At 60.6% G+C, this 27,668-nt stretch overlaps 1 protein-coding gene across 6 annotated transcripts; it reads left to right on the top strand.

The window, feature by feature from the left end:
- The first annotated feature begins 708 nt into the window (after positions 1-708).
- On the top strand, positions 709-27,500 carry CTNND1 (catenin delta 1). Of its 6 annotated transcripts, XM_063158379.1 has the most exons (21): positions 709-788; positions 14,020-14,138; positions 14,873-15,186; positions 16,171-16,242; positions 16,492-16,650; positions 16,840-17,372; positions 20,287-20,750; positions 20,854-21,037; positions 21,292-21,409; positions 21,711-21,864; positions 22,248-22,265; positions 22,494-22,562; positions 23,195-23,322; positions 23,439-23,589; positions 23,803-23,995; positions 24,086-24,200; positions 24,738-24,825; positions 25,161-25,208; positions 25,328-25,425; positions 25,576-25,656; positions 25,842-27,500. In XM_063158379.1, exons 3-21 carry the CDS (start codon positions 14,992-14,994, stop codon positions 25,848-25,850), a joined length of 2,877 nt encoding a protein of 958 aa, XP_063014449.1. In that variant the 5' UTR covers positions 709-788; positions 14,020-14,138; positions 14,873-14,991; the 3' UTR covers positions 25,851-27,500. The 6 variants fall into 6 exon arrangements, with proteins under 6 accessions (XP_063014449.1, XP_063014451.1, XP_063014452.1 ...); XM_063158381.1 differs by lacking the exon at positions 25,576-25,656 and having other exon boundaries at positions 25,839-27,500; XM_063158382.1 differs by lacking the exon at positions 25,576-25,656.
- The last annotated feature ends 168 nt before the right edge of the window (positions 27,501-27,668 follow it).

Here is a 27,668-nt window from a genome sequence, read left to right on the forward strand (position 1 = left end):
GCTGGCCCGGCGTTACTTCCTTGCCTCCCAGGGAACAGGAACCCTTCCACCATTGAGGATGAGCTGTGGCTGGGGTCCCACCTGCTCCCTAGAGCCAGAGGGGATCAGTAACCTCCCAGGGACGTACTGCAGCCCATCCTGCCACGGAATCTTGCTCCTGGGCAAGTTCCACCCTGGACAGGGTAGCCTGTTTTCCCGCCGCTCCAGAGGGACCGGCCGGAGGAGGCTCTACTCCGGGGGTGTCCCATAGAGCCCCTTGCCGCACCATGCCGGGTCAGACCGGACCTTGAGGAGGAGCTGGTCTGCTCCCGGGAGCCATGGCCCCGACGTGGAGCCCATCTGAGGGTAGACCCGGGTTTGGAGCACATGCACCGCTGGGGCTCATTCCATTGGGCTGGAGCACGCGGAGAACACACCGTCCCCGGGCCAGACCCCACCGGGACATCCGCCCCGGCCCCGCCTCGGTCCCGCCCGTCCTTGTCGCGCTGCTGACGCCGGGGGCGGCCCCGCTCCCGCCCCGCCCCGCCCGCCGGACCAACTTCCATTTTAGGTGCGGGAGCGGCGCGGGCGCACGGCGGGACCCGACCGACCCCGCGCTCCGCACACACCGCCCCGCGCCGCCCGGCGGGACCCGGCCTGACCCGCGCCGCCGCCGCACCGGGCGCCCGTCTCGCCTCTCGCCTCGCCGCCGCGGCGGGACCCGCGGAGCGGAGCGGGCCGGGCGGCCGTGCCGCCGCCGAGGGGCGGGACCGCCCCCCCTCGCCCGTCCGCCGAGGAGCCCGGCCACGGTGAGTCCCGATCGCGGCGTCCGTGCCGCCGCTCAGGGGGCAGAGGGGAGGGAGCGGAGCCGGTGCGGGCCGGCGCCTGCCGGGCGCCGCACGCCCCCGCGGCGGCGGCGGGGCGGGACGGGCCGGTCCTCGCCCGGCGGGGCCGGATCGGGGTTCGGCCGCGCTCTCCTGCCGGAGCCGGTCGGTACCGGGCCCCGGGAGTCCCGTCCTGCCCGGGAACCCGTGCCAGGCGCGGCCGCGCCCCGCGGGACCGGTGGGGCGGCGGGGCCCGGCCCTGGCGGGGGCGCTGGAGGCGCCCGGGAGCCCGCGGGGAGCGACACAAAGGCGGCTGGGCCGGGCGGCCGCCCCGCTCCCCGCCCGGGGCCGCCGCCGCTCGCCCTGCCCGGAACAAAGGCGGCCCGTGTGCCAGCTTCCCGCGGCCGGCACCGGCGGGCCCCCCCGCCCTCGGGCGGCGATCGGGGCTGGGTCCCTCCGTGAGGTCTCGGCCGGGGCACGGTCCGGTTCTCCGACTCTGCGTCCGGCCTCCCGGTTCGGCTCTGCCGGTGTGCGCAGCGGCTCCTCGCCCGGTGTGTCGTTCGCCTGCGCCTTTGTTCTGCCGGGGAAGGGGCCGGTGTGCCCGGGGGGGGTCAAGTGTGCGGGTGGGGCTGCGGCTCCTCCTAATGGAATCGCTCTGAGCTTCAAAACAGCCCAACAGGCCCGTCCGCCCGAGCTCACAGGCGACACCGACACGCTTCCCGAGGAGGCAGGACGGTGCCGGAGCCGGCCTCGGGGGTCTGCTCAGCCGCTGGTTCGTTCTGAGTCTCCCTTGGCCACACTGTCATTTAGCGACAGCCCGGCTGCTTCCCCCTTCCCAGCGCTCTTCGTGCCTTCTCCGGTGACCGTCCCCGACATCGCTTTGCCCTGCACGGGGGGCATTCCTACGCCTCCTCGAAGCGTTGCAGAGAGGAGACTTAGCTTGGGCTGAGAAAGTTTGGGTGCCTCTCAGTCATGAGGGCTGCTGGCATCTGCGAGCCACCCGCGGTCTGGCAAAAGAGAGGTGGGGCACCTCCGTTATGGCCCTGGGCTTTGGGCGAGGGAGCCTGCACAACAAAGCTTCCTCTGATTGTTGGAGAGAGGGGTGGACCTCCTGGAGTGCCTCCCTCTCTCTCCAAGGGCTCGGTGCCCTTGCCCTTCCAGGGAGCCAGTGACAATGGGGCTCACAGGGCGTTATCTGGGGGCCTGGGCTGTCCTGTGACCAGCAGGAGCTGGAGGTTCCTCTCCCAGGGTTGTGGCACCCAGCTCCCCGTGAGGCAGAGAGAAGCATCTGGGTGCGTGGAGCCTTGTGATGATATTGAACTGCAGCTACCTGTAGTTTCATGATGCCCTCCCTGCACTGCACAGATGCTTTTGGAATTGGCTGTCCAGGCTTTTGGTGCAGAGAATTGAGCTTGTCCTCAGCTTTGCAGGCGTGCTGGGTTCCTGTAAGCCATGCTCACAGCTTCTGTTTGAAGTTCCAACTTCCATGCCCTCTCTCCTGGCTGTGGGAAGGTGGGGTCAGCAGCTGGCTGGTGACTCCCAGGCTCCAATGGAGCGGGGCCGTGTCCTCCAGGTCAGTGGCAAGAGCCTAGGCAGGAAAACTATTAGTTGTCTTCTCCAAGGTCTGCTCCATCCTGCTCCCAGGGCTTTCTTGAGGCAGGTGCTTTACCTGCTGGTGTTTGCTCATGCTCTGTCAACAGCATAAAGGCAGTTTTTAAGGATCTGCTCTTCCACTTGGCTGAGTTTGGCTGGACTCTTGAGTGTGCAGATGACTGTCCTTCGCCGTGTGCAGCGTTGCTGGAATCTCGTGCGGAACCTTCCTGGAAGCGGTGGGAGGATGAAAGCGCTCGCTCAGTGGAGCATGCTGGGCTTGCCTGGGCTGCTGCAGAGGGGTGAGCCTCCTCCCTTCCGACACAGAGGTCAGGGCCTGATCATTGTGGTTCAGGAGCCCTTGAGGCCATCCCTTCCCTAAAGATGGGCTGGGAGTCAGATGAATGGTCCAGCCCAGACCGCGGAGCCGGCGTCTGTCCCTGGATTGCCTCTCATTTCTTCCCTCCTCCAGCCTCTGGCACGGAGATAAGACCTTGGCCTATTGTATCTGCAGTGGAGGTGGCTTTAGGACACCCAGAAAATAATAGTGTGGCTTGGATCATGCCTGGAAGGCTGTTGGCTTCTCAAAATAGCTTACCAGTGTCTGTGGCCTAAGGGGGAAAGTGCTGGGTAAAGCTCTTGGTTTTCCTTCCCAACAACCCCTCAAAACTGTCTCTCATTTACTGCTGGCAAGGACAGAGCCCTTTCCCAAGACTGTGGTGATGCTGTCTCCAGGGAAGTACAGCGCTCTCCTGGTTCTGAACACTCGTGTCTCTGCAGCACCGTGCTTGTGTCCTGTCCCCGCCTTGCTGACAGGGAGAAGCAGAACCCGGAGCTGCTTTGGGGCAATAGAAGACAGCAGGTGTTGCCTGGATGTGATGACAAAAGCCGAACCCGGGCAATTCAGGCACTCCTCTGTGTGTGACACAGGGCTTGGCCAGCAGAGGAGGTTGTCCTCTGGCACGGAGTTCAGGAATGTGCCTCAGTGCTAGGCTGTCAGAAAGGAGTTGGATTTACGGGCTCTTGACTAAAGTCCTCGAGTTCTCCAAGGTGGCCACAACCTTTTCTTTGCTTTATATTATCTGAGGAGGCTCTTTGGGGGAGGAAATGGTTTCTTAGAGCCAGTTCTTGTGCTGGAAACCCCCAGCAGCAGGCTGATGAGTCTGTCCAGCTCCTGCCTGTCTTGTGCTTGTTGCTAATCCGCCTTCCTTCCCTCCAGGAAGGCTGCTGGTGTTGGTTTGGCACAGGAGTGCCTGTCCCTCTGCCCTGTCCAGTGACTGCTGCCTGCGGAGCCTGACCTCTGGATTAATGTGCTCTGTGGTGTTCCTGTGTGCCTTCAGCCTGTTGGGGTGGCAGTGGGTGCAGTGTGATCCTCCTGTTTCCTTTGCCTGTGGAGGAAGCAACTTTTCCCTGTGAGAAATACTCCTTCCTTGTGGTGGCCTGTGCAAGGAGGGGTGAGATGAGTTGGCTCTGCTGGGTGTGGGGGGCAAACCAGTGACTAAGGAGCATAATCTACCAGGCGTGGTGCCAGGATGTGCCAACCCTTAACCAGGGTGCCAGTCACCTTTGCTTTCCTCTGCTCTTCCCAGCCCGGAGCAGCTGCTGGTCGGAGGTTGCAGTGGGACGTCTGTCATGGGTCCAAGTACGGACCTTGGACTGAGGTGGGAACAGCTGGTCCCTGCTGCCCAGCCCTCCATGCCAGCTCCTGCTGCCTTGAGAAAGATGTGCTTCCCTGCCAGGGGCTGCTCATAGGAGTGTGGGTGCCCAGGAGCTTGTGCCAGTTTCCCTCACCTCACCTCACGCTGCAGGTCCGTGGTGACTTTCACTGCAGAACTTTTACCCACTGCAAGAGTGCTTGTGCCAGTGCAGGCCTGAGGACCTGAGCCAGGCTTACCCTGTGTTTGATTTGAGCAGGTCTGTGCCCAGGTATTTGTGCTGATGGGATGGGGAATTTCTGCTGTGGTACCAGTCTTGGTGGGGTGCTTGCCCAGGTGTGCCAAGCTTCCAGCACAAACAGGGAAGGGTTCAGGCAAATTGGGGTAAGGGCCAAGCCCTGGGAAGAGCACTCCCATAGCCTGGCCAGGGTGGTGGTGCTCTGGAAACATCTGCAGCTCCAGGGCTTGTATGAGATGCCCCTGGATGGGCTGGGGTTGGTGGCAGCAGCGTGCTGGGCTCCTGTGTGTGTGAGGGCAGGAGCTGTTCCCGTACCTCCATCCTCGCCCTGACTGCTCCCGTTCCTCTGGGCGTTGGCCCTGGTCACAGCAAATGCTGCTCAAAGTTCAGTGGCCCTCCTGGGCACACCTGAGCTGTACCTGCCACTGCTGGGTGCCCGAGGGCTGGGCTATGGGCACCAGGCATGGGGAAAAGGCAGCCAGAGTGGGCAATGAGAGGGCAGCTCTCTCTTCTCCCCTGGTCTCACACAGCTGTGAAAACACCTCCTGCACAGGAGAGCGGTTACCTGGGGGAGGGAGCAAGGTGGCCCCATGTGTGAGTTGGATGGCCTTGGACTGGATGAATGTGGGGAACTGGTTCCCGCCCATGCAGAAGGAGGAAGGCGTCTGGCTGTCCCCAGACAATCCCTTTTCCTCTCAGCCCCATCTCGTGTGGCGCTGGGGCCGGTCCGTTCCGAGAAGAGCCCCTGGCTCTCTCGGCTTCTTCCCGGTGCTCCCAGGGCGGCCCGGGCGGGAAGGGGAGGCGGTGCTGCTGGGCTGCGTGTGGGTATCTGCTGTGGGTGGGAGGGAGTGTGTGGAACTGCAAAGACGAGTTTTTCCGACCTGGAAGGGTGGGTCACCGGGGGTGTTTGCATGCTGCTGGCAGGCCCCTTGCCCAGTGGAGTAACACATTCCTGCGAACGTGTTGCTGCATGCAGGGCTGCTGCTTGCCATGCTTGGCTTGGCTGCGGGCAGGCCGGCTTGCTCCAGGGGGAGAGATGTTGTCCCCCTCCTGCTCACTGGGGTCTAAGGGGGAGGAGGTGGAGAGCCCAGGGTGTTTCTGGGAGAAATCCTCTGATGTGGGGGGCCTGCTTATCCAGGTTGGCTTTGTGCCATCCTTACTCTCTCTTCTCTTTTTTTTGCCTGCTTTCACCTCCAGAGCACACTGGTGTGGCAGAGTCACCTGCTCTCCCCTGATCTCTGCCCAGGGTCTGTCCCCAGCTGGCTGCAGTGGAAAACCACTCACTTCCCTTCTCCGTTGTCCTTTTGGCAGCAAGAGGAGCCACCCTGTGAAGGGCAGGTGGATGGGCCTGCAGAGCAAAGCTCTGGCAGCAACGAGAGCTCTGAGGAGACACATGCTTGGCTTCTCGGGGTGCCCTGTTCTGTCTTCAGGAGCCTTGGCAGCCCTGCAGTGTCAGGGAGCTCTGAGGGAGTTGTGCAGACAAGGAGATGATGAAGGGTGTGAGGGAGGCTGGGGAGCTGGCTTGTGCTGGGGTTGTGGTGTTGGTGCTGCCCTAGCTCTGCAGGTAACCAACCCATCTCTGGGGCATGGCAGGCACAAGCCAGAGCCTCGAGGGGTTGGAAAACATCTTCCACCCTGTCATCATAGGATGCTCCCAGCCCTGGACAGGAATGTGATAGCACTGTGGGTTAGGAACCCTCGGATGTGTTCCCTGGAGGCAGACTGCCTCCAGCAACCTGGAAGGCCAGGCATCTGGTCTCGTGGTCGAGCCATGCTGGTCTCCTGGCTGGCCCAGCTGGCTGAGGCTGGGCTGGTGGTGGTGCCCATGCCTGGCATTCCCAGCTGGTTCCAGATCCTCTGCATGCAGGCCAGGGGCAGTGGGGAGTGGCCCTTGGCAGGACGTCGTGTTTAGAAACTTGCAGGAAAGGGAAGCCACGATGTCATCTCCCGTCTGACCAGGAAGCAGGTTTCCTTCCCTTTGGCTCGCACAGGAGCCTGGGAAGGTGCTTCTCAGTGAGAGCTGGGGGTGCAAACAGTTTGGGGAGAGGGGGCTGGGTAGGATGGAGTCCTGCTGGCCTGCTGTCCTGTTTGTCCCTTGCTGCTCTGTGTGAGCGCTGGCTCCTGCTAGCCTGTGTGTGCACCTTGTGGGGCCTTGGAGCGCTCTGGGGGGCATGCTGTCACCCTGCTGCAGCACCCCCTGTCCCCACCTCCAGCCGTGATTCACTCCCTGGCTGCTGCCTGATGCCTCTCCAGTGGCTTTCCTTCACCCATTCATTACAGCTCTTGGCAGGGCCCTCGGAGCCCTCTCCAGCAGGAGCTGGGTACCTGATGAGGTCATGCCGAGCCGGGGCATTCGGCCCAGCCCCGCGCGGTTTGTGCTCTGACTCAGCCCGCGGCCGCCCTACCTGCTCGGGGAGTCCGGGCCGGCTGGGCAAGGGGGGGCAGGGGGTCCCACTCCTGGGCCGCTCCCTCAGGCCGGCTCGTCTTAATCTCGGCAATTCCCTCCTGGCCACTCCCTCACCAAACGCTACTTCACCTGTTTGCTCAGTGTGGGCAGGGGAGGGTGTCTCCTTTGCAGGAGGGAAGGGTGCACTATCTGCCTCAGGGGTGCCCAGGTACCCTTTGGGTGGCGAGATCCCCGGTAGGGTTGCTGGGAAGGCTGGGGGGCCCTGTCTCCTACCCTTCTCCCCACTCCTGGTCACAGTTCTATGGTGACTTGCTGTAAAGGCAGATAGTGCTGACTGCCCCCAGTGGTGCAGGTCCTGTGCTGGTGCCAATGAGAGTCCCCTGTCCTCCCTCCCAGGCCCTGCTCCTTTGTCCATTGGTTGGAGCAGGGCCTGGAAGCCAGGACCGGTTCCTGGGGCTGCAGGTGCGGGACAGGAAATGATCTCAAGTGACTTCCTTGGGAAGAGGGCTGTGGCGAAGGGCTCTGTGCCCAAGAAAGGTGCCAGATCCATGTGTCTGGGTGCTGGGCTGGCGCAGGTAGCTGTAGGTGCTTGTGCCTAAGGCCTGATGAAAGGGGGCTGCCCCTAATCCTGCTGGGAATGCTGGCCACCAGCCTGAAGCCTCTCTGCTTGGGCACAGCCAGCAGCACTTGTGCGCTCTGGATTAGCTCCTGTGCCCCTGGGATGGGGAGCTAGAGAGAGCAGTTTCCCCCATCTGCCGTGCCCTCGGCCTGGGCAGGCAGCCTCGTGTCTCACTGAGGGACTTTGCTCCCTGGCCTCTGCCAATATGGCCCTTATCTCTGGTGTGTTTGTTTTCCCTGCGGGAGAGAGGCAGCTGAATGGGAAAGTTGAGCCCGGCAGAGGGTGGGGGGACGGGTGAAGGGCAGGGACATTGGCATGGCTGGAGCCTGGGGGGCCGCGTTGACCTTCAGCTCAGCACCAGCGTCCACTGAGCCTTGTGGCCGTGGGGACAGCTCATGTCCCCCGTCGAGGTGGCCGCTGTTCCTTGGATGGAGCAAGAGGCTGCCCTGCAGTACCCTCAGCTCACCTGCTCGCCTCGGGTCGCGGTGGCAGAGCCGGGGGCTGCTGCCTCCCCCTGCCCGGGAGCCGCTGGGTGAAGCAGGAGTCCGCTGGCTTGCCGGAGCGTGGCCTGCCCCGGGAATGCGCTGGCCCCATTCCCAGAATCCAGCGCTGGGTGTTTGTTTGCTGCTGCGCCCCCGAGGTCTGGTGCTACTGTGACAGGAAGCGGGGACGCCGGGGGGAGGGAGGCCGGCCGCCGGCTGGGGATGTGCCTGTGAAATCCCTTTGTCCCTGCCGAGCGCTCAGCTGCGAATTCCCACAGCGAGGAGAGAGCCGCCTTTGTGCTGCTGCAGGGCTCCCGACATGTGAATCTCCTGGGCCTGGGGGTGTGAGCCGAGGGGCTGGTGCTGAGAGGTGGCAGGGACCCTGCTTGCTACTGTCCCCAGGGTGGGGACCCTCTCAGCAGAGCCCCGTGGCAGCAGGGCTGCTGAGGTGTCCGTGGGCACTGGGATGCAGCAGGATGCTGCTGGCAGGAAGGCTCCGGCCCTGTGGCCATCCCGCTTGGGGGCTGTGGGTGGACAGAGTCTCTGCCTGGAGCCCAGCGGCTTGGCTGCCCTCCTGTGCCACTCTCCTCCCTGCAAATGCCCAGGGAATCTCGTCTCCCTTCCTCTCGCCATGGTGTTCCATCCAGCCGGTGCAGAGGGTCGGCAGCTTCCCGGCTCTCCTGGAGGGAAGGAGCTCTTGGCATGCTGTGTCCTGGGCTGTGCTCACAGCGGGGGCGAGTGGCCCCCGGCGTGCCTGGGAGGGACAGCTGCCCCGCCGCAGGATTGCTGGCATTCCAGCAGAACAATCCCAGCTCTCCACAGCCGACCCTGCCCTGCTCGGCTGCCTCACTCTGCGCCCTGCTGGGGTGGCACCGGTCCGGTGACCTCAGCGCAGCCAGGGACAGATCCCTTCCCCAGGGGATTGCCCGTGTTTCACAACCGCCATCGGCTGTGTCCAGACCCGTCCTGCTGACCCGATGGGTATCTCCGTTCTCAGCCCCCTGCCCTGGCTCAGGGAACGACCCACGCTCCTGCTTCCTCCCCTGCAGCCCCACCCTGTCCTTATCGCTCCCTCCTCATCCTGCTCCCTGGCTGCCGGCCCGCTCCCTTATAAGGTGCGATCTACGCCTGGCTTGCATCTTCAGGTGACTCCTCTCTCCTAAGGGAGGCTTTCCCAACCCATCCCGGCTACGTGGCCGCCATCCCTGGCACTGGGGGCGGCAGGTGAGGTAGGCCAGGTGGCGATCCCGCTGCCAGTCCAACCAGTTGGGTGTGAAGGGCGGAGGAGGAGCGGCTCCGTGCCTGTCCCTGCCCGCGGCGCCACTGCTGGGTGTTCACCCGCCGGGCTCCTGCCGTGACCGGCACCTGGGGCACAGCTCCCCCGGGGAAGGTGTGGCTGGGCCGGAGCAGGCAGCGCCCAAGGCGGTGTCCAACCTGCTGCAGAGCTGCCCTTTGCTGGCCACCTGCCAGCCTGCCCAAAGTCCACTGTGCTCTGTGACCTGCCAGGAGGAAGAGCCCTCCTGGGGGCCAGGGCAGGAGGTGGGGAAACCTCTCCCCTGATGAAGGCTCTGGCAGGGCCAGGGTGGGCTGGGGAGTGGGAGCAAGGGGCCTCACTCAACCTGGCAGCAAGGATGTGTCAGCCTGGGCAGGGATCCCTCAAGGGTGGGCCGCTCTGAGGTGATGGCTGTGGGCACCTTCCTGCCCCTGGGCTTGGGAGAGAAACAGCCAAAACTCTCCTTCACCTGCACCGGGATATGAGATCTAGAGCCCACCATCAGCTGTTCTACTTCCCCCAGTGGCCTGAGGGCAATAGTTGTTCTGAGCTGAACACAGGAGCAGGTGAGCCTGAGTCTGTGGTCTCCCCTCCCATGCCCTGCTGCTTCAGCCAGGCTGAAGTCTGAGGGTTGATGTGTGAGCCTGGACCTTGTGCTTGGCATGGGGAAAGATGCCAAGGATGCTGGCTCATTTATTTTTTAGGTAATTGAGACTGACCAGAAGCCTGTAGTGAATTAGCAGGGCTGTGAGCCTGTGCAGAGCAAGTGCACTGCAAGCGCTTGGACAATTGCAGGCCTGAATTATTGATGGAGTTTCTGTTTTTCGTAAGTGCATCACGATAGGCAGCTGGAACCAGGAGAATTTGTTGCTTCCTCTTTTGCTCTCGGATGGGATCTGGTGCTGAGAGCTTTCAGAGAGTGGGCAGCCAGCTGGCTCTCCTCAGGCCCTCAGGCTGAGAGAGAAAGGCCAGTTATTGGAGTGGAGCTGGGGACTGTATTGCAGAATTCCTCAGGAAGAGCATCCCTCTTTGTCAGCCTGGCAGGTGGGTCTGGCCCAGGAGCCCCACAGGGGCTCAGCCAGCCTGGATGAGGGGCTGTGTCCATCCTTGCTCTGGAGCTGGAGAAGGGCTGTCCTCGTGCTTCATGGTGTAGGGGGCTGCCAAGGGTGTCTGGCCATGGTGACAAACCTTGCCATGTGCTGGACAGGTCTCTGGGGGTCACAGACAAGCAGTGAAGCTGTGTGAAGGGCTGGGATGTGGCAGACTGAGCTGATGCAGCTCTGTTCCCCCTTCATGGTGGCAGCAGGACGATGGCCGTGAGCACGTGGTGTGTCCCTTAGCGGGGTGCTGGGGCGGGGATGATGTGGCAGAGGAGATTCTGACTTTGTAGGTGCTTGAGTTGGACTTTGCCCAAAGTGTTCTGTGCTGAGGCAGCAGCCTTAGCCCCAGGGATCCCAAGACCTTTGGGTGACAGCTCTCCAGGGACTCAGGGCATGGGGCAGGGTTGGAGCAGATTGTTGGAAAAATCCACGTAGAGGACTGTGCCAGAGATCCCCCTGTGCTGCAGCGGTGCTGCCTGTCAAGCTTCCAGTCTGGGTCTTATCTGCTGGATCTCGTCCATTTTCCCTGGCCTGTGGAGTACAATTCCCCATCTGCTGGCTCAGTCTGGGCCCCGGAGTTAATCTTTCTGTGGCAGACTCCAGAAAAACACTCCTGGTTGGGAGCCTTCAAGGCCTGAACTCCATCCTCTGGCAGAGGAGAGTGCAGGTGAACTCTAGGTGGGTATGTCTGTGGTTTGGCCCTGGAAATTTATTTTTCCAGGCAAAGGATTTATTCTGTGGGAAGGCACTTGTGCTGGAGAAGCTGGGGTGAGAGGTTTTGGAAGAACCTGCTGTGGCACAGCTGGCTGCAGCAGAAGAGCTGTGGAGGGCTCAGGGTTTGGGGTGCCTGTCTGACCGTATCCAAGCTTTTATTTAGATGGGAAAATTGTGGTGGGGAAGTTCCATGCACACAGGTAGGTGGGCTGGCAGCTGCTTCCTGGCCAGCAAGGGGACACTGTGACATCTCTCCAGTGGACCCGCTCTGGCTTTGGGACCTGTGGGCACAGCACAGGGTGGGGTTGGTGCCAGGAAGTTGGGAGATAAAGCCAGGGCGATTGAGGTGTGAAACTTCCTGGGTCTCTGCATTGTTCCCTGGTCCTCTCCTACTGATTACTGGGGGGACAGAGAGGATTCTGCCCCTGGGGTGAAGCTGCTCAGGGTGTGCTCTGTCCTTGGGCTTTTTGGTTTGCCCTGAACTGAGCCAGCTGAAATATTTTTGGCTTGCTGGGGTTTTTAAGTAACGGGTGTGTCAGCAAGTGCCTCTCTCATGATGAAAAGGCTTTCATGAGCCATCCTCAGAGCCGGTCAGGGTCTGGCTCTGAAGAATGCTCTGTAGTTGGATCTTCAGAGGCCGGGGGGGGAGGAGGAGGGGAATGGGCGCAAAGCGATCCCTGGAATTTCACCCTTGCGGGTTCCTGTGTACTTGGCTTTGCACTGTCACGAGTAGCTCACTGGCTGGAAGGGAGCAGGATGCATAGCTGAGGCTCTCCCCTTCCTGCCCTCCCTGTCTCATTCCAGAGATGGCCACTGAGAACCCGGGACAGCATTGGGACGTATCAAGGGGCCCTATCCCTGTGTGTGGGGCAGGTTCCTCACAGCTGGGGGATATAGGGTGAAGTTTGGGGTTTGTGTGCCAAACCCCGGGAATGGCCGTGCTCCAGCTGGGATGGTGCTGGCTGTGTGTGAGGAGACAGCTCTTGCTGACCTCTCTGGACCTGGCTCTGCCTCTCTGTAATTATGTCTTTAATCCCAGATCAATGAAGACAATGGCTGGAACGAGACTAGAGAGAGCTGGTCTGTCCTGGTGGTGGAGGAAAACTGGGAGAGACCCCGTTCTGCTGGCACTTCTTGCCCATCATGGAGCTGTGTCCCGTGCTCAGGGCAGGAATGACAGCTGTGTAGGCAGTGCAGCCCCCTGGCCCTGAGTCTCTCTGTTTAACACGGTCTGATCCTGCTGGGAGACCCTCAGGTGGCCCCTCCTGGAGCATCCACTGGATCCGCAGGGTGCGGGACCTGTCCTGTTCCTTCCCTTGCTGTTGTGTTTACTCCCTGTGGAAGGGACGGGAAGGAAACAGCCTCACAGCTGCTCTGGCCCCTTATCTGGGGCCCTAACAGCCCTGCAAGTTTCATTGTTAGTGTCCATGTTTCCCAGCCCCATTCCCAGGGAATGTGCAGAGGTGGGGATTTGGGGCTGGGGTGTCCCTGTGGGCTATGTGGGACTAAGGGGATCTTCTGGGGCTCCCGTATCTCCTGTCCATGCTTCCCACGGATCCAGACCCTGCTGTCTACCCTTGCTGCAGGCATGATCCTCTTCAGGAGACCAGACTAGCCAAGCTCTCCTTGCACTCAGGGAGCCTCTGCCCTTCTGTCCCCTAAAAATCTGCCTCTTCTGCATTGGGACAGTTGAGGGCTGGCCAGGGAGCCCAGCTGCTTTGACAAGGCCATGTTGTGGAGGATCGCTTCCCCACAGTTCCCCTCTTTTAAAGGGTTTGCTGAAATACTCTGGAAACAAATCCCAGCAAGCCAGGGGGACTGCTGGCTGGGATTTTGGATGCTGCAGTTGCATAGGGTGTTCAGGGTGGTAGGACTGCTCTGTGTCCTGCTGGGCAGCACTGGGATATGGCAAGGATCCTCTCCCTTTCCATCAGTTGGTCCTGGAAAGGCTGAGTATCTGTGCCCCTGCTTAAAGTGGGTGGTTGCCCACGAGAGATAGGGAATGTTACTCGTGGATGAGAGCTGGGATGTATCAGCACTGTTCTGGGGGCACCAACCTTCTCCTTTGGAGGATCCTGCAAATCCACAGGGCAGGGGAGCAGCAAGGAAGGGTCAGAGCTGTCCCTGCATTTCCGTACAAGGCTTGGGGAGCTGATCTGTTGGAAAAACCTCAGGGAGTACCTGTTGCAAGGTGGGAGGGGTGGAAAGCTGCATGCATGAACCAGGAGTAATGTTTGGGAGCCTCCAAAAGCTTGTTTGGGCTCTGGAGAGTGGTGGGCTGCGTTCTCCCTGGGGTGGGTGTGCTGGGTGTGCCACCACTCCTTCTGCTGCTGGGCACCACGTGGGCGCAAGTAGAGCAGCTGGATTTTTTTGTTGATGAGGGCAGATGACAGAGTGGCAGTGACCAGATGGTGGAACGTGCTGTGGGCACCCTCCAAAGCACTTGGAAAACATCCACCCTGCATGGCTGGGCTCCGCTGCGGCAGTGCCACCTTGGCTGACACGAGACAGGCTTTGGGGAGCAGAGCCACGGGAGGACTGGGGAGGGGTTTGACAGACCAGAAGACTTTACTGAGCTCTGCCGTGCACCAGCAGGTGCTGCAGGACGGGTCTGGAGGGGCTGCAGGAGGTTGTGGGAGCAGGGATGGTGCCTGAGCGAGCTCTCAGCGCTGGGTCGTCCTTATCGGCCCTCTGGGGCGGTGGCACCGGGGAGGGGAGAGGGCAGAGCCGCTGCTGGAGACCGTGGGAAAGCAGCCTCTGTGCTGCCTGCCCGGCTCGAGCGAGTCCCCACATGCCTGCCATGACTGCACAGCTTTGGGAAAACCTCTCGGGCTTGCAGGGACTCGGCCGGGCTGCGCGGGAGGGGTGGAGGCTCAGCCCTGGCCACTCCTCTCCGCCTCTGCCGTTTCTCCGTCGGTGGGAACACAGGGAACAGTGGGGGCTGCTGGAGTCTCCGTGGAGCTTGGGGGGCTGTTGTGGGAGCAGTGCTGCGTTTGCCACCCCACCAGCCCTTCCAGACCCATCCCTCAGAGGGGAGGGGGTGGGAGAGAGGCGCCTCTTTTCCAGTTCCGTGCCCACCCTGCCTCCTGTTTAGGGCTTCTTGTGTGTGATTTTGACCTGCTCCCGCTGTCCCTGCAGCTCTCTTCCCTCCTGCTTCCTCACTGTGGTGGCTGGGCTGTTTCTCCCATGACTCTCTGCGTCTAGACCTGGCTGTCCCGTGCCTTTGCCAATCAAACCTGAGCTTCCTCCTCTGACAGGTCTGTATGGAAGAAAATTGCTTTTCTGTACCAAAATGTTGATTATGCCTCACTTGCTGTTCACCTTTGGGCGGGGGTGTTGGAGGGGTCCAGGCCAAAGCCCATCCCCAGGTCTGTGGGCTGAGGATCCTTGGAGGGAGAGCCCTGGTGGATACCTGGAGGGTGGTGAGTTTGGCAGCAGTCAAAGGGGCTTATGTGATCCCCCTAAAGGACTCATTCCTGGCTAGGGAAGGAGTTGTGGAGCCAGGGTTGTCTCCCCATCTCTTACCGTACTAGGGAGGAGGGAGCAGATAAGTAGCATGGCCCACTCCCTCTGCCCTTCCCTGGAGGAAGCAGTAGGATGTGGGTCACTTCTCATTCTTCAGGAGTGTCCCCTGCCCCACCCTGGGGACATGCGCTCCCCTCCTGCACTGTCTGCCCGCAGCTTTTCCTTGCCCATGAGGTGTTCCCTCAGCCCACAGCAGCTTTTCTAAACCTGGCTCAGCCCCAGCTGTTTGCTGTGCTGGGGGGACCTTCTGTTCCCACAGTGCCACTTTTCCAAGCTTTAATGCTGGGGCAGCTTGCAGCTGAGTCCTGCTCCAGGACCCTCTTGCCAGCTCTCTGGTGATGGGTGGGAGCGGGTGTTAATGCCATAAGATTTTTTTTTTTCCTGTTCTGAAAAAATCTGCCTTAATGAAATCAGTCTCTTCTGACCGCTCTTCTCTCCTCCTTTCCTCCCCCAAAATCATGTGCAGTGAAGAGAGGGGCTCCTGCCCTTCTGGCTCATTTTTCCCACCCTCACCTTGACACCGAGCCGCCTCTGCTTGTGCCTCCCCGTGCCCCCTGCCCTGCCCACCCTGGGCACCTGTCACCCATGGACGACTCGGAGGTGGAGTCGACCGCCAGCATCCTTGCCTCTGTCAAGGAGCAGGAGGCACAGTTCGAGAAGCTGACCCGGGCCCTGGAGGAGGAACGGCGCCATGTCTCGGCCCAGCTGGAGCGAGTCCGGGTCTCCCCACAGGACGCCGGCCCGGGCTTGGCCAACGGCACGCTCACCCGGCGGCACCAGGTAAAACACCCCCTTGGCACAGGGGCGTGCACAGGCTGCTGGAGCCCCGGAGCTGCCTCCCCTCCTGGAGCCCTCCTTGGGTACGGGAGGTGGTGGAGGAGGGCCCGGCTGTTCTCGTGGCACTGGTGTGTACTGGAGTCGGTCTGGGGGTGTGCAGACCTCCTTTCGCAGACAGAGGTTTCAGGAGAGGAGGTGCCAGTCTGGAGGGTCTTGCTGCCAGGTCGGCTCTGCTCTGGTTTTGGGAAGGTCAGAGGTTGGCTGTGCTCAGTTCCAGGACATCTCTCGGCTGCTTGGAGGGCAGCTGAGATGCTGAGGCTGGGGTCTGCGTCTCCCTCTGTGTGTGACAAAGGGCAAATCCCTGGATTCTCTCTGTCCCCACATGGCCAAACCAGGGTGGGGAGAGATCTTCTCTACAGGGCTGGAAATGTGGTTTCATCTGCCTTGGCTTGAGGCGTCTCCTCACTTTCTCAGGCTCAGTCTTGGAGAGGGGTGTTTGGAGGGCTGGTGCATGGTGGTGTGCAGGAGCCAGGTGCCTTTCTGGCTGTGGAAGGTGGTGGTGCCAGGAGGGATCTGTGGGGCAGGGCAGGGTGGACAGAGTTCAAGTGTCAAACAGCACCACTCTGTGATTGCTCACCATGTGGTTCTCTCAGGCCTGTGGGGGCCTCTGGGGTCACTGGTGACTCCTGTGTCAGGAGCTGTGGAAGGTGTCCAGGGCCCTGCCAGGAGCAGGGAAGGGTTGTGGCCATTCCATCAGGATTGTGTGGGAGAGCTGGTTTGTCTGCCTTCCGACTCTTGCCCAGGCTGACCTAGAGGAGATTTGCTGCATGTGGCACAGACCCCTGAGGAGGCTGTTCCTCTGCTGGGGGTCCCGTGGGGTGCATGGTGGGTGTTTCTGTCAGATGCATGAGATGGCTGCTCAGCCCTGCAGAGAAGTGAGGATGGAGATCAGTGTAGTAATGGGCCTGCTGCCCTGCTGTGTTTCAGAACGGACGTTTCCTGGGCGATGCTGACCTGGAAAGGCAGAAATATTCAGATCTGAAGCTCAACGGGCCACAGGTAGGGGGAGCTCAGCCCTCTGGCTGTGGGCAGCCTGCTTGCTGTGGGAAGGTGCAGGACAGTGCCCCAGTGTCCCTATTCCAACTGGGAGAGGGTGATTTGGGCTCCTCGTGTGGCCACCCTGGCTTGAAGGTACCTTTTTCCAAAAGGTATCAGGGCTCCCTGTGAAGAAAGATCTCCCATCCAGCTGACACCAGGAAGGCCCAGGTTGGTGACAGGACCTGACTGCCTGTCGTTTTCTCCCCTCAGGACCACAGCCACCTCTTGTACAGCACAATCCCCAGGATGCAGGACCCAGGCCAGATCGTGGAGGAGACATACACCATGGAGGAGGACCCGGAAGGGGCCATGTCAGTCGTGTCTGTGGAGACATCAGATGATGGGACAACTCGGCGTACAGAGACCACGGTATGGGCCTGGGGACATCATGGAGGGACAGGGCATGGTGAGGGACCCTGGTGGCTGGGTGCTCTGCCATGAGCTGAAACAGGGTGGGAAATGTATCTGAAGTAAAATGCGGGGCTGGAAGGGGGATTTGGGAACACATGATGGGTTTCCTGATGTGAGCATGCCTTGCGCATGTGTCACCCCTTGCAGGTGAAGAAGGTGGTGAAGACCGTGACCACCCGGACGGTGCAGCAGGTGCCAGTGGGGCCCGACGGGCTGCCTTTGGAAACGTCCCCCGTCACCAGCAACTACGTCCAGACCATGGACAGGAACTTCCGCAAGAACGGCAACGGGGGCCCCGGCAGCTACCTGGGCCAGGCGGGCACGGCCACCCTCCCTCGCAACTACCACTACCCCGACGGCTACGGCCGCCCCTACGAGGACGGCTACCCGGGCAGCGACCACAGCTACGGCAGCCTGTCCCGCGTCACCCGCATCGACGAGCGCTACCGCCCCTCCGTAGACGCCTACCGCGCCCCCAGCCGCCAGGACATCTACGGCCCCCAGCCCCAGGTGCGTGTCGGGGGCAGCAACATGGACCTCAACCACTTCCACCCCGAGCCCTACGGCCTGGAGGATGACCAGCGCAGCGTGGGCTTCGAAGATGTGGACTACGGGCTCATGTCTGACTATGGCACGGCCAGGAGGGCAGGCACCCCGTCTGATGCTCGGCGGCGGCTCAGGTATGTGGCAGGAGTCCCTGGGGTGCTCTGGGGTTCCTTGAACTTTACCATCCTTGGAGGAAGGAGGACCATGGACACAGCACTGTGAGCTGAGTCAGACGTGGCTCACACAGGAGAAAACTTGCATCCGCTTCTAATTGTCTGCTTAATTGGTGGTTAGACCTGGGTGCTAATTGAGCCGGTCGTCCTGCAGCCAGGAGTTCCAGTGGGCAGCTGGATGTAGCTCCAGGCCCTTCCCTCTGTGCCACCAGGGCTGTGTGTGCCCAGCGTGGCACATTCCTCTGGGACCCGTGCCTGTGTGGGTTGTGTGTCGGGAGCAGCTGCACTCCCATGATTGTGCTCTCCCTAAGCCAAGAGCAGCCCCGGGAAGGGGAGCCTGGCCCAGGCTGGGGTTAGCAGGGCTCGGTTCCTGCACAGCCCGACCCTGCTGCAGGGCAGGGCGGGAGAAGCTGCTCAACCTGTTTGGCAGCAGCAGCTTCTCCCCCTTGTGTGTCTGTGGTGATGGCTGCTCCTCCAGCTTGCTGGGCCATGCTGCCTTCAGAGGCCAGAGCAGGGTCCTGTTGGTCTTTCCTGCCCTGCCAGGCATTCAGGATGTCACCTGCCTGAGGCCATGACTCCTGCCCATTGGTCTCTTGTGCCGGCTGTCCCTGTACAAGCACTGCTTCCTGCTTGGCTTCTGGCTGGGCTGTCAGCAGGGCTTTGGGCAGGTGCTGGGGGTGGTGAAGTGACATGGAGCAAGGGGCTGAGACAGAGTCCTGGAGATGGAGAAGGGACTGTGCCAGCACCTCCTGAGTGCCCCAGAGTGGGCCCAGGCAGACAGGTAAGGCTTAGCACAGGCAGCCTAAGATGCTGGGACGTAAAGCAGAGGCAACAGGGAGAGAGCTGGGGAAAGGAGGCTCTTGCCAGCCCCTGTGGAGATCTGCCTGATCCAGGTGCATACTATAAATCCATGCTAACTGCTGGAGGGACTGAAGGAGCAGCTTTGTCTGTCCTTGTGGCTGGTGCCAGCACAAGTGCTCTGGGCTGTGGCGAACCAGTCAGGGCAGTTGCTCACCCAGATGGATTTGCTTGGCCTCCTCGCTTTGTGCAACTTGTGCTGGCTGGAGGAGGGCAGGCAGGGCTGCTCCAGGCCTCTTCCTCCTTGGGCAGCCCAGGACAAGCCAGAGTTGGCAGTTTTGAGCACATGGCCATCAGAGAGCATGTTGGGCGGAAGGGGTTACACAAGTAACCCCTGGCTGCTTGTCCAGACAGAGACTCTGGCTTTCCCTGGGCTGTGTCCTGGGTGGCCTTTGAGACCATGAGCCCTCTCTGCTGCACAGGAAGGTGTCTGTGCTCCTGCTCCTCCATGTCCTGGAGGAAGGGGGTTACAGGAGTCAAGTGCAGGAACTGCAGCCAGGTGGGAGACTGGAGTATGTGGGTCACAGAGAGGGAGAAGGTCAGCTCTGTTGGAGTTGTAGGAATGGCTCAGGGTATGAAAGATGGGTTGGGGGGCCCCTGAGCCAGCTCTCCCTCTCCCCGGGCAGAGTGATAAAGATCACAGCAATCTGTGGAATCCATGTGCTGTTGAACTTGGCTTGTCCCCCACCTTCTCAGTTACTGTCCACACTGGCTGCCCAGCTCACAGGAATGGGAACAGGGAGAGCAGCGTCCCCCCGCCTCAGAGATGTTTGTCTTGAGCAGGAGCCTGGCTGTTAACGACTTCCTCTGGGGAGGCAGCTCGCCAGGCACGCGGAGCCCAGGGAGCGCCTCCAGCCCGGGATGCTGTGCGTGCTGGCTGCCACCGGCTGCAGAGAGCAACAGCCCCTGCTCTGGGGCTCTGTCAGAGCTCCCTCTCCGCAGGGAAGAGGGTCCTTCCTATTCCCTGCCTGCCCCATCTTGCCTGGAAGGGATCCAGCACAATTGCAGGGTGGGATCCAATACCACAGTGGGCCGGGAGCTCCTTTTGGGGAGCGCAAGTTTTGGCACAGGAGTGGGATCAGCTGCCAGTTGTGTTGGAAGGTGTTGGTGGCTGTGTCTCGCTCCAGCCTCGTGCTGCTGCTCCTTGGCACCTCTGAGCAGCCAGGCATGGGTCATGTCCCCACTGGGACCTCTGGAAGCCAGCCTGGCAGCCTGCTGGCACACCACTGCTGTGCTACAGTGCCCAGGATTGTGTGACTGTGGAAGTGACTCTAAAGCTGGTGGCTCGGGCAAGTCCTGTACCAGAGGCTGTAGGAAGGGAAGTGATGGCAGCAGCAGGACCATGCCACCATCCTTGTCAGGATACTCGGGGGCAGGAGCTGCCTGTGCCTGATGCAGGAGCGCTGGAGGTGCATGAGCAGCTCCTCGGGCAGGTGTGAGCTGGAGTGGAGGTACAAGCCTCTCCTTGGGTCTTGCTTGAATGTCCTCCGTGCCCTGGCACAGCAGGGATGACCGAGCTGTCCCCTCCCATCCCTTTCTGCTGGAAATCTACTGGATTCCTCTGCCTGGGTGGGGGAAGGATTATAGTGCCAGTGACTGCAAAAATGGGAGAATCTGGGATTTGAGAGGTGTATGTTCTGGGGGTGGGAGATGTTACTTTGGCATGCAGGCCAGTAGTTACACTTTAAACTTCTGTGTGCTTGTTTGGGCTCATTCCCAGTGCTGCCAGTCCCTGGGTGAGCTGTTCCTGGCCTGGGCAGGGTCTGGGACCACCGTGGCTCTTCCCTGGCCTGCCCTGGGAGCCACATAGTTGATCCCTGGAGCCTGTGTGGCTCTTGGTGCCCAACTCAGCCTGTCCCCAGGACAGCAGCACTCACTCCTTGCCTGTGGGGCTGGCTCTTGCCTGTGCAGGAGTCAGAGACCAAGATCCAGCTTCATCCCTTCTGGTGGGCTGGAAGGGGCACTGCCTCCCCCAGCTCCAGGACTGCGCTCAGACGCCCTCTGCCCTCTCTCCTAGGAGTTATGAAGACATGCTGGTGGATGAGGTGGCCCCCGACCGGTACTACTGGGCCCCGCTGGCGCAGCACGAGCGGGGCAGCCTGGCCAGCCTGGACAGCCTGCGGAAAGGGGGCCCAGCCCCGGGGAACTGGCGCCAGCCGGAGCTGCCGGAGGTCATCGCCATGCTGAGCTTCCGCCTGGACGCCGTCAAGTCCAACGCGGCCGCCTACCTGCAGCACTTGTGCTACCGCAACGACAAGGTGAAGACGGAGGTGCGGCGGCTGAAGGGCATCCCCGTGCTCGTGGGGCTGCTGGACCACCCCAAGAAGGAGGTGCACTACGGCGCCTGCGGGGCTCTCAAGAACATCTCCTTCGGCAAGGACCAGGACAACAAGATCGCCATCAAGAACTGCGACGGGGTGCCCGCGCTGGTGCGCCTGCTGCGCAAGGCCCACGACATGGACCTCACCGAGGTCATCACAGGTGAGCCACAGGAGTGGCTCCAGGGAGGGCAGCACAGGCTGGCGTCTGGGGTGGGGTCTGTGGTCAGGGGCCAAGTGCTCACCTTCCACTTGTGGCATTGCAGGGACGCTGTGGAACCTGTCCTCGCACGACTCCATCAAGATGGCCATCGTGGATCACGCACTGCATGCCCTGACCGATGAGGTGGTCATTCCCCGCTCCGGCTGGGAGCGGGAGCCCAACGAGGATTCCAAACCCCGCCATATAGAGTGGGAGTCGGTGCTCACCAACACCGCTGGCTGCCTTAGGTATGGGTCTGGCAGAGCACTGGCCTGGGTTTGGGCTGCAACACTCCTTCTGGGCTGTTCTGGCACTTGCAGGGGACTGTGGAGCAGCTGCTCTCATAAGACAGCTGCTGGTGGTGCAGGCCTTGAGTTTGGAGGCATGTACCCTCAGTGAGAGGAGCTACAGGAGCTGTTTTCTCTTGAGCTGTGTGGGGTGTGGGCTGTCCCTTGCCTGTCCTCAGCTGTCTCTCCCATGAGGGCTCTCTTCTGCCTGCCAGGAACGTGAGCTCAGAGCGGAGCGAGGCCCGTCGGAAGCTGCGGGAATGTGACGGGTTGGTGGACGCCCTGATCTACATTGTGCAGTCTGAGATTGGCCAGAAGGACTCGGACAGCAAGGTACCACAGTAGGATTGGTGTTGGGAAAGGGAGAGCCTGCGTGGGGTGCACCTGGCACTCTTGGACCAGGAGGTGTCTGGCACTCAGCCTGCAGTTGGGGTTGGAATGCTGGCCCTCCAACAGGGGCCTGATTGTGTCACTCATCCCCACACCACTGTCACCTGACTCAGGGCTTCCTGATCAGCCTGGATAAGGTCTTGGCTTGAATTTTCCTTGAGCTGAAGGCTGGGCCAGGCCCTCGCTCACAGACCTGGAGTGCTGCTGCCTGTCTCTGATTCAGGCACTCTGGTTCTCTCCCCAGCTGGTGGAGAACTGTGTGTGCCTGCTGAGGAACCTGTCCTACCAAGTCCACCGTGAGATCCCTCACGCCGAGCGCTACCAGGAGACGCCCCTTGTCCCTGCCAACAACGCTGGGCCCCACAATGCCAGCTGCTTCGGGGCCAAGAAGGGCAAAGGTTTGTGTGCCAGCAGCAGGGAAGGGAGGGAGGGGAGCAGAGACAGGTGTTGAGGGTGGTCTGGGGCCTTTGTGCTTGCACTCGGGCATTTCATGTGAAGCCTGAGGGGAACTTTTTCTGAAGGCGCAGTGATCCCTGCTTCCCTGGCTCTGGGAGCTGTTGCTTGCCTTGCCCAAAGCGTTTGACTCAAGCTGTGGTGGGTGTCTGTGGTGGCGGGATGGTGACGGGTACATGTCCACTAATTCCACGCCCTCCCTTTTCTCCTGTGTTGCCCCTTCCCCTTCCCTTTGCTTTCTTGCCAAATGATCTGCCCCATGACGCTGTCGGTGCTTCTCTCCTCCTGCCTCCCCTCTCTCCTGTCCTTCTGTCCGCCTCACCAATAGACGAGTGGTTCTCCAGAGGTGAGTGCACTCTTGGTTTTACTTTTTCTATGGTTTAATTGGGTGCTTTCTCCAGCTCTCTGGGCACATTCTGCCTGCAGTGTGGCTAATGTCCCCAATGTCCCCTCCTGCCACACGCTGGTCGCTTGGCTTCAGCTCGCCTCTGGGCTTGCTCCTGCAAGTGGCAAAGAGCTGTTGGGCCGAGGCAGGTGGGGAGGAGTCTCACACCTCTCCACTTGCCCTTTGAAGGTAAAAAGCTCCCAGAAGACCCTGGTGCCGACACAGTGGATTTTCCCAAAAGAACAACTCCAGCCAAAGGTATGCTCCTTGAGTGATTATGCAGGACCTGAGTGTCAGGGCAGCTTTTGCTACAGCAGCCTGGGAGATGAGTAAAAGAGAGGAGTTGTTTCCCATTGAAGTGAGCCTCTCCAGTGGGCAGAAGTAGGGTTTGGAGCAGGAATGCCCAAGGCCCTGTTAACATGAGCTCTGCCAGTACTTGTGAAAATCTTGTGCATGGATGAGGTCAGCAGGCTCAGGACAGGCTCCAGAGGGAAATACTGCCCCAGGGGCTGAGGGACAACACAGTGACACAGCCCTCTGTGGTGGTCTCAGACCTGCCAGCGCAGTTGTCTTCGTGCCTGCTCTTCACTCCTGGGCATGAAGAGCAGGCATGAGTTAAAGCTAAAATCTCTGTCTTAAATTGTTCCCCAAGTCATGAGGATGAGGAAGGGTCATTCCCAGAAGCCTCTGGGGACAAGTGTGAATCACAGCCCCTGACCAAGCAGTGGCTGGGGTTTCTGGTACTCTGGGGCAGCCTGTGCCAAGGATCCCACCCCCTAGGAGCCTGGGTAGAAGCTTCCAGCTTCATCTGGCCAGCAGTACCCCTTTGGATTAGGCAGACACTAGCAGAGCCCTTGGATAAAGCCTCCCTACCCATGTCCTCCTGGCAGGCTACGAGCTCCTCTTCCAGCCAGAAGTGGTGCGGATATACATCTCCCTGCTGAAGGAAAGCAAGACTCCCGCCATCCTGGAGGCTTCAGCAGGAGCCATCCAGAACCTGTGCGCTGGCAGCTGGACGGTGAGTGCCAGCAGAGCTGGGGATGTGACAGGGAAGGGGAGCTGGGAACACCACTGTGGGGCTGGCAGCGGTGTCCCCAGCCCCGGGTGACACGGTGGCCCTGTGCCTCCCCGCAGTATGGCCGGTACATCCGCTCAGCCCTGCGCCAGGAGAAGGGGCTCTCCGCCATCGCCGACCTCCTGCCCCACGACAGCGAGCGCGTGGTGAAAGCGGCGTCCGGCGCCCTGCGCAACCTGGCCGTGGACCTGCGCAACAAGGAGCTCATCGGTGAGGATGGCACGCTCCCTGTATCCATGCAGGCTGGGCAGGAGCTTCCTCCTCCTCCTCTTGGCTCCTGGGGACGTGTGTGGGCACAGCAGCAGCCCAGCCTCTGTCCACTGAGCTCCACAGAGAGAGAACAGCAAAACGGGTCCCCTGTCAGTGGTTTTCCCTTCAGACCTGTTCCCTGCTTGCTCACACCCAGCTCTTTATCCTTCCCAGGCAAACATGCCATCCCCAACCTAGTGAAGAACCTGCCTGGAGGCCAGCAGAGCCCTGCCAAAAACCTCTCTGAGGACACAGTGGTGTCAATCCTCAACACCATCAATGAAGTGATCGTGGACAACCTCGAGGCGGCCAAAAAGCTCCGGGAAACACAGGGGATTGAGAAGCTTGTGCTGATCAACAAGTCTGGGTAAGCTCTGCTCAAAGGATGATGCCAGGGGTGGAGAGGGGCCTCACTTTCTCCAGGTTTCCAAACATCTCTTCCTTCACCTCTTTCTAGGAACCGCTCCGAGAGAGAAGTCCGGGCAGCTGCCCTTGTCTTGCAGACAGTCTGGGGCTATAAAGAGCTGCGGAAGCCCCTTGAGAAGGAAGGCTGGAAGAAGTCAGATTTCCAGGTGTGGGGATGCCCTGTGGTGGCCAGGGTAGTAGGTGGGATCCTGCAGTAGGGGGAAGGCTGTTCCTGGAGCTTGGCAGTACTGGCCTGTGGCTCTTCACCTTGCTGGTGGCACTGGGCACCCACGGAGGTGTCCCTGTACTGTTTTTCAGCCAATGGCCAGCAGGAAGTCTCTGCTAGGAACACACTGTAAAGTGTCATGCCCTGTGTCCCACATGAGCATGAGGCAGGGATTCTGTCACTCTAAGTGCTGCTGTGACAGTGTTGAAGAATAGGATTCTCCCAGGCTCAGTTTCCTTCCCAAAAGCAGGGATTGCCCTTGCTGCTGGAGGGCCAGGCACTGCCCCAGTCCAGGCAGGCCCTCCCACTCTGTTGGGAGTGCAGTGGGGGCTTCAGCACCTTCTGGTTATTTTGGGCTCCCCACTCAAGGGCTGTGGGAGGGTTTGTGAGTTTGTGCTGGTGCTGGAGGGCTGGAATGTCCTGATGAGGAAGGAACCTCTGGGCCCAGGATCTGAGTGGTCACTGTCTGTTGCTGTAGGTGAACCTGAGCAATGCCTCTCGGACCCAGGGAGGCAACTCCTTTGATGACAGCACCTTGCCTCTCATCGACAGGAACCAAAAAACAGGTATGTGCTTGCCTTCAGCACCAGTGCCTGCCATCATCCCTCTGCCTTGTGGGTACTTGGGGCAGCTGCTGTTTGTCCTCTCCCTTGCTCTTCAGCTGTGGCTTCCCTGGCAGCCTCAGCTGCTCACACAGGGCCATTAGTATGATTAGTATGGGCCTTGGGTGGCTTTTCTGGCCATCAGTTTGGGCCTTAGATGGCTTCTTGGGACTGGCACTGTAGGTCCCTGGGTCACAGAGCTGCAGCTGGGCCTGGGCTCCCCCAGGTGGGGCAGGGAGCAGTTCCTCTGCAGCTCCTGCTGCAGGAACTGTTCCTGATGTGCTCTCCTGTGCTTGTAGACAAGAAATCCTCCCGGGAGGAGATCCAGATGAGCAACATGGGACCAGGTAGGAGAGGGACTCTCTCGGTATGGGGGGGGCAGGGCAGAGTGCACATATCCTGTGGGGCTGGTGCAGTCCCCCATGGAGGTGACACGACTGACTGAGTGTCCCCTCTCCTGCTCCAGACAACTATTCCACACTCAATGAGAGGGACCACAGCAGGACGCTGGACCGATCCGGTGACCTCGGGGAGATGGATCCGGTGAAGGCAGCGCCGCTGATGGTGAGCAGCCCTCTTTAACTCGGGACCTGTGGGATGGATGGGTGCAGGAAATGCCACATCACTGTCTTGTCTGCCAGAGGAGGGGAGAGCTGGGCTCCCACAACTAACACCCCCCATGCCATGGCCCCTACTAACCGCATGTGTCTGCAGCAGGAGGAGGGGCAGGAGTCGCAGCCTGAGGTAGAGGAGGAGGAGGAGGAGGAAGATGCTGCTGTGCCCTCCCCCGTGTCGGTATGTCCCACGGTGTCCTGCCCAATCTGACAGTGGTGACAGATCCTGCTGTGCTCTTAGGGGTGCTTGGCCAGCCAAATCCTGCTCCAATCACTGCTGCTGCAATCACTGGTGCTGTGATCCTGCCTCCACCCTCACCCCTACTCCAGCCTTAACACTTGTCCCTCTCTATCTCTCTACAGCAGAAGATCTAGCTGGCCTCCCTGCCTCTGTTCCATTTGGGTTGATAATATATTATATATATAAATATATAACTCTTCATGATGGAATGGACTGACTTTTACCTTGTCTTATTGTTGGAATTTTGCTGGACTTTCTGTGCCAACCATCCAGCCAAACGCCTGGGCCGGGTCCCCAGGGCAGCCTGGGCCACTCGGTCTCCTCCGGGCCGCTGCACCTCCCTGTTCTGGGACACCACCCCTGAGAACTCCTCTTCCCGTCCTCCACCACCTCCTTCCTCCTGCGAGTTAAACCTTCCTGCCTGACTCTGCCGGATCAGCCGGCGTGGATGCTGCACAAGGACTCGGATCTCTGCCTTGACCAGGAGCTGCCTTCTCTCCCACGCCTTCCCCCTGCTCCGAGGCGTCTTGCAGGGACAAGGACTGGGACCTCACTTGCCACCGCCTTGTTTTTGGTTTGGTTTTGTTGCCTATAGGATATATTTTTTCGTGTGGGATCACTCTTCAACCAGCGCCATGGGGACAGCAGGAGCATCCCTCCTCCCTGAGGGATGCAGGACCAGGGGCCAGGGTCTGGAGGCACAGGGGCCAGGGGAAGGAAAACCAGCAATAACGTCTCTTGCTTTGCTCTAGATGAGGCTTTGGGGGCATGGGAAGGGAGATCCAGCTCTGGATCCTGCAGAGGGGTCTGGATGGGGCCCTGGCTCCCGCCCAGTGCCTGTGTGAGGAGGATCGTTCTGTGAGGAAGGAGGTCAGTGCTGGGGCATGGGCCAGGGTCCCCGCGGAGGGAGGAGATGCCGGCAGGGTTTTGGGGAGAGCAGGCGGCTCGGGGCTCACTGTGCCAGGCACCTGGAGCCGGGATCCCGCAGCGCTGCCCCGCTGACTTTATCTTGACACGTGCCTTTCTTTTGCCACTGTGAAATAGCTCTTTGAATCGTACTGTCCAGCTGCTTCCCTGGGAAAGGGGAGTTTCCTGGCCTTCCGGCAGGGCTGAGCTCTTCCCTTCCCCGCTGGGAGCCTTATCTGTCTGCAGTGGGGCTGGGAGCCTCTTCTGGGGGGAGCCCACCCCCCCTGCCCTCGCTGAGAGGGTGCAGGGTGCTCATCTGCATCCTGGCCTGGGCTGCCACGGGAATTGGGATGTGCTCCTCCTCCTCCTCCTCTGGCTGTGGTGCTGGGGCACATCCATGTGCTGTGATCTTTTAGGGAGCCCTGGGGCTCCCTGTGCAACTGGAAGTCTCTGTAGGAGGCTGCAAACTGGAGTAGGAGCCCTCCCAGCCCGGGGCTCCCCCAGGGTGGGCTCTCGGGGCACGGGGAGGTGGCAGGGGCAGAGCTGGTGCCTTGCTCCTGCCCCACTTCCCCCCCAGCTCTGGCTGGGCCTGCCCTGCTTCCAGCCCCACCTCAGCTCAGTTGGGTTTTGTTCTGGGATCTAACTCTTCTCTTTTCCTTTAAATATGTAAAACACTAATTCTTTTTTAATTTTTAATTCCAAATGAACCAAAAAAACAGCATCCCCCTTCTCTCCTCCTTGGCCCTGGTGGGGAGGGGGGCCAAGGAGGTGGGGAGGGGGAAGCGCCAAGCCGTTCCTTGTCTGATTCCTGTGCACACTCTTGTAACGCTTTTAAAACAAAATGATTTTTTTATATAAATAAAGTTTTTAAAGTGTGATGTGTGCCTGCCCCTTTGGTGTTTCTGGCTTTGCTGCTGGACCCAGCAGCTCTTTCCAGGAGTGGTGCTGATCTCCATGGCTCCTAGAGGTGTCACTTTGTGACAAACCCTGTGGTATTTCCCAGCCCTCCCACCTTGCCTTGCACCCTTGTCCCCAAAGCCACCAGT

The sequence above is a fragment of the Melospiza melodia genome, chromosome 6 (assembly GCF_035770615.1).
Source record: "Melospiza melodia melodia isolate bMelMel2 chromosome 6, bMelMel2.pri, whole genome shotgun sequence".
Taxonomy (NCBI): domain Eukaryota; kingdom Metazoa; phylum Chordata; class Aves; order Passeriformes; family Passerellidae; genus Melospiza; species Melospiza melodia.

Excerpts from the sequence above, each read along its gene's own strand:
- CTNND1 (XM_063158378.1), top strand. The coding sequence starts at position 14,992 with ATGGACGACTCGGAGGTGGAGTCGACCGCCAGCATCCTTGCCTCTGTC. Across the intron at positions 20,751-20,853 it reads CCTCACCGAGGTCATCACAG|GGACGCTGTGGAACCTGTCC; the intron begins GTGAGCCACAGG and ends GTGGCATTGCAG. Across the intron at positions 25,426-25,575 it reads TGAAGGCAGCGCCGCTGATG|CAGGAGGAGGGGCAGGAGTC; the intron begins GTGAGCAGCCCT and ends ATGTGTCTGCAG.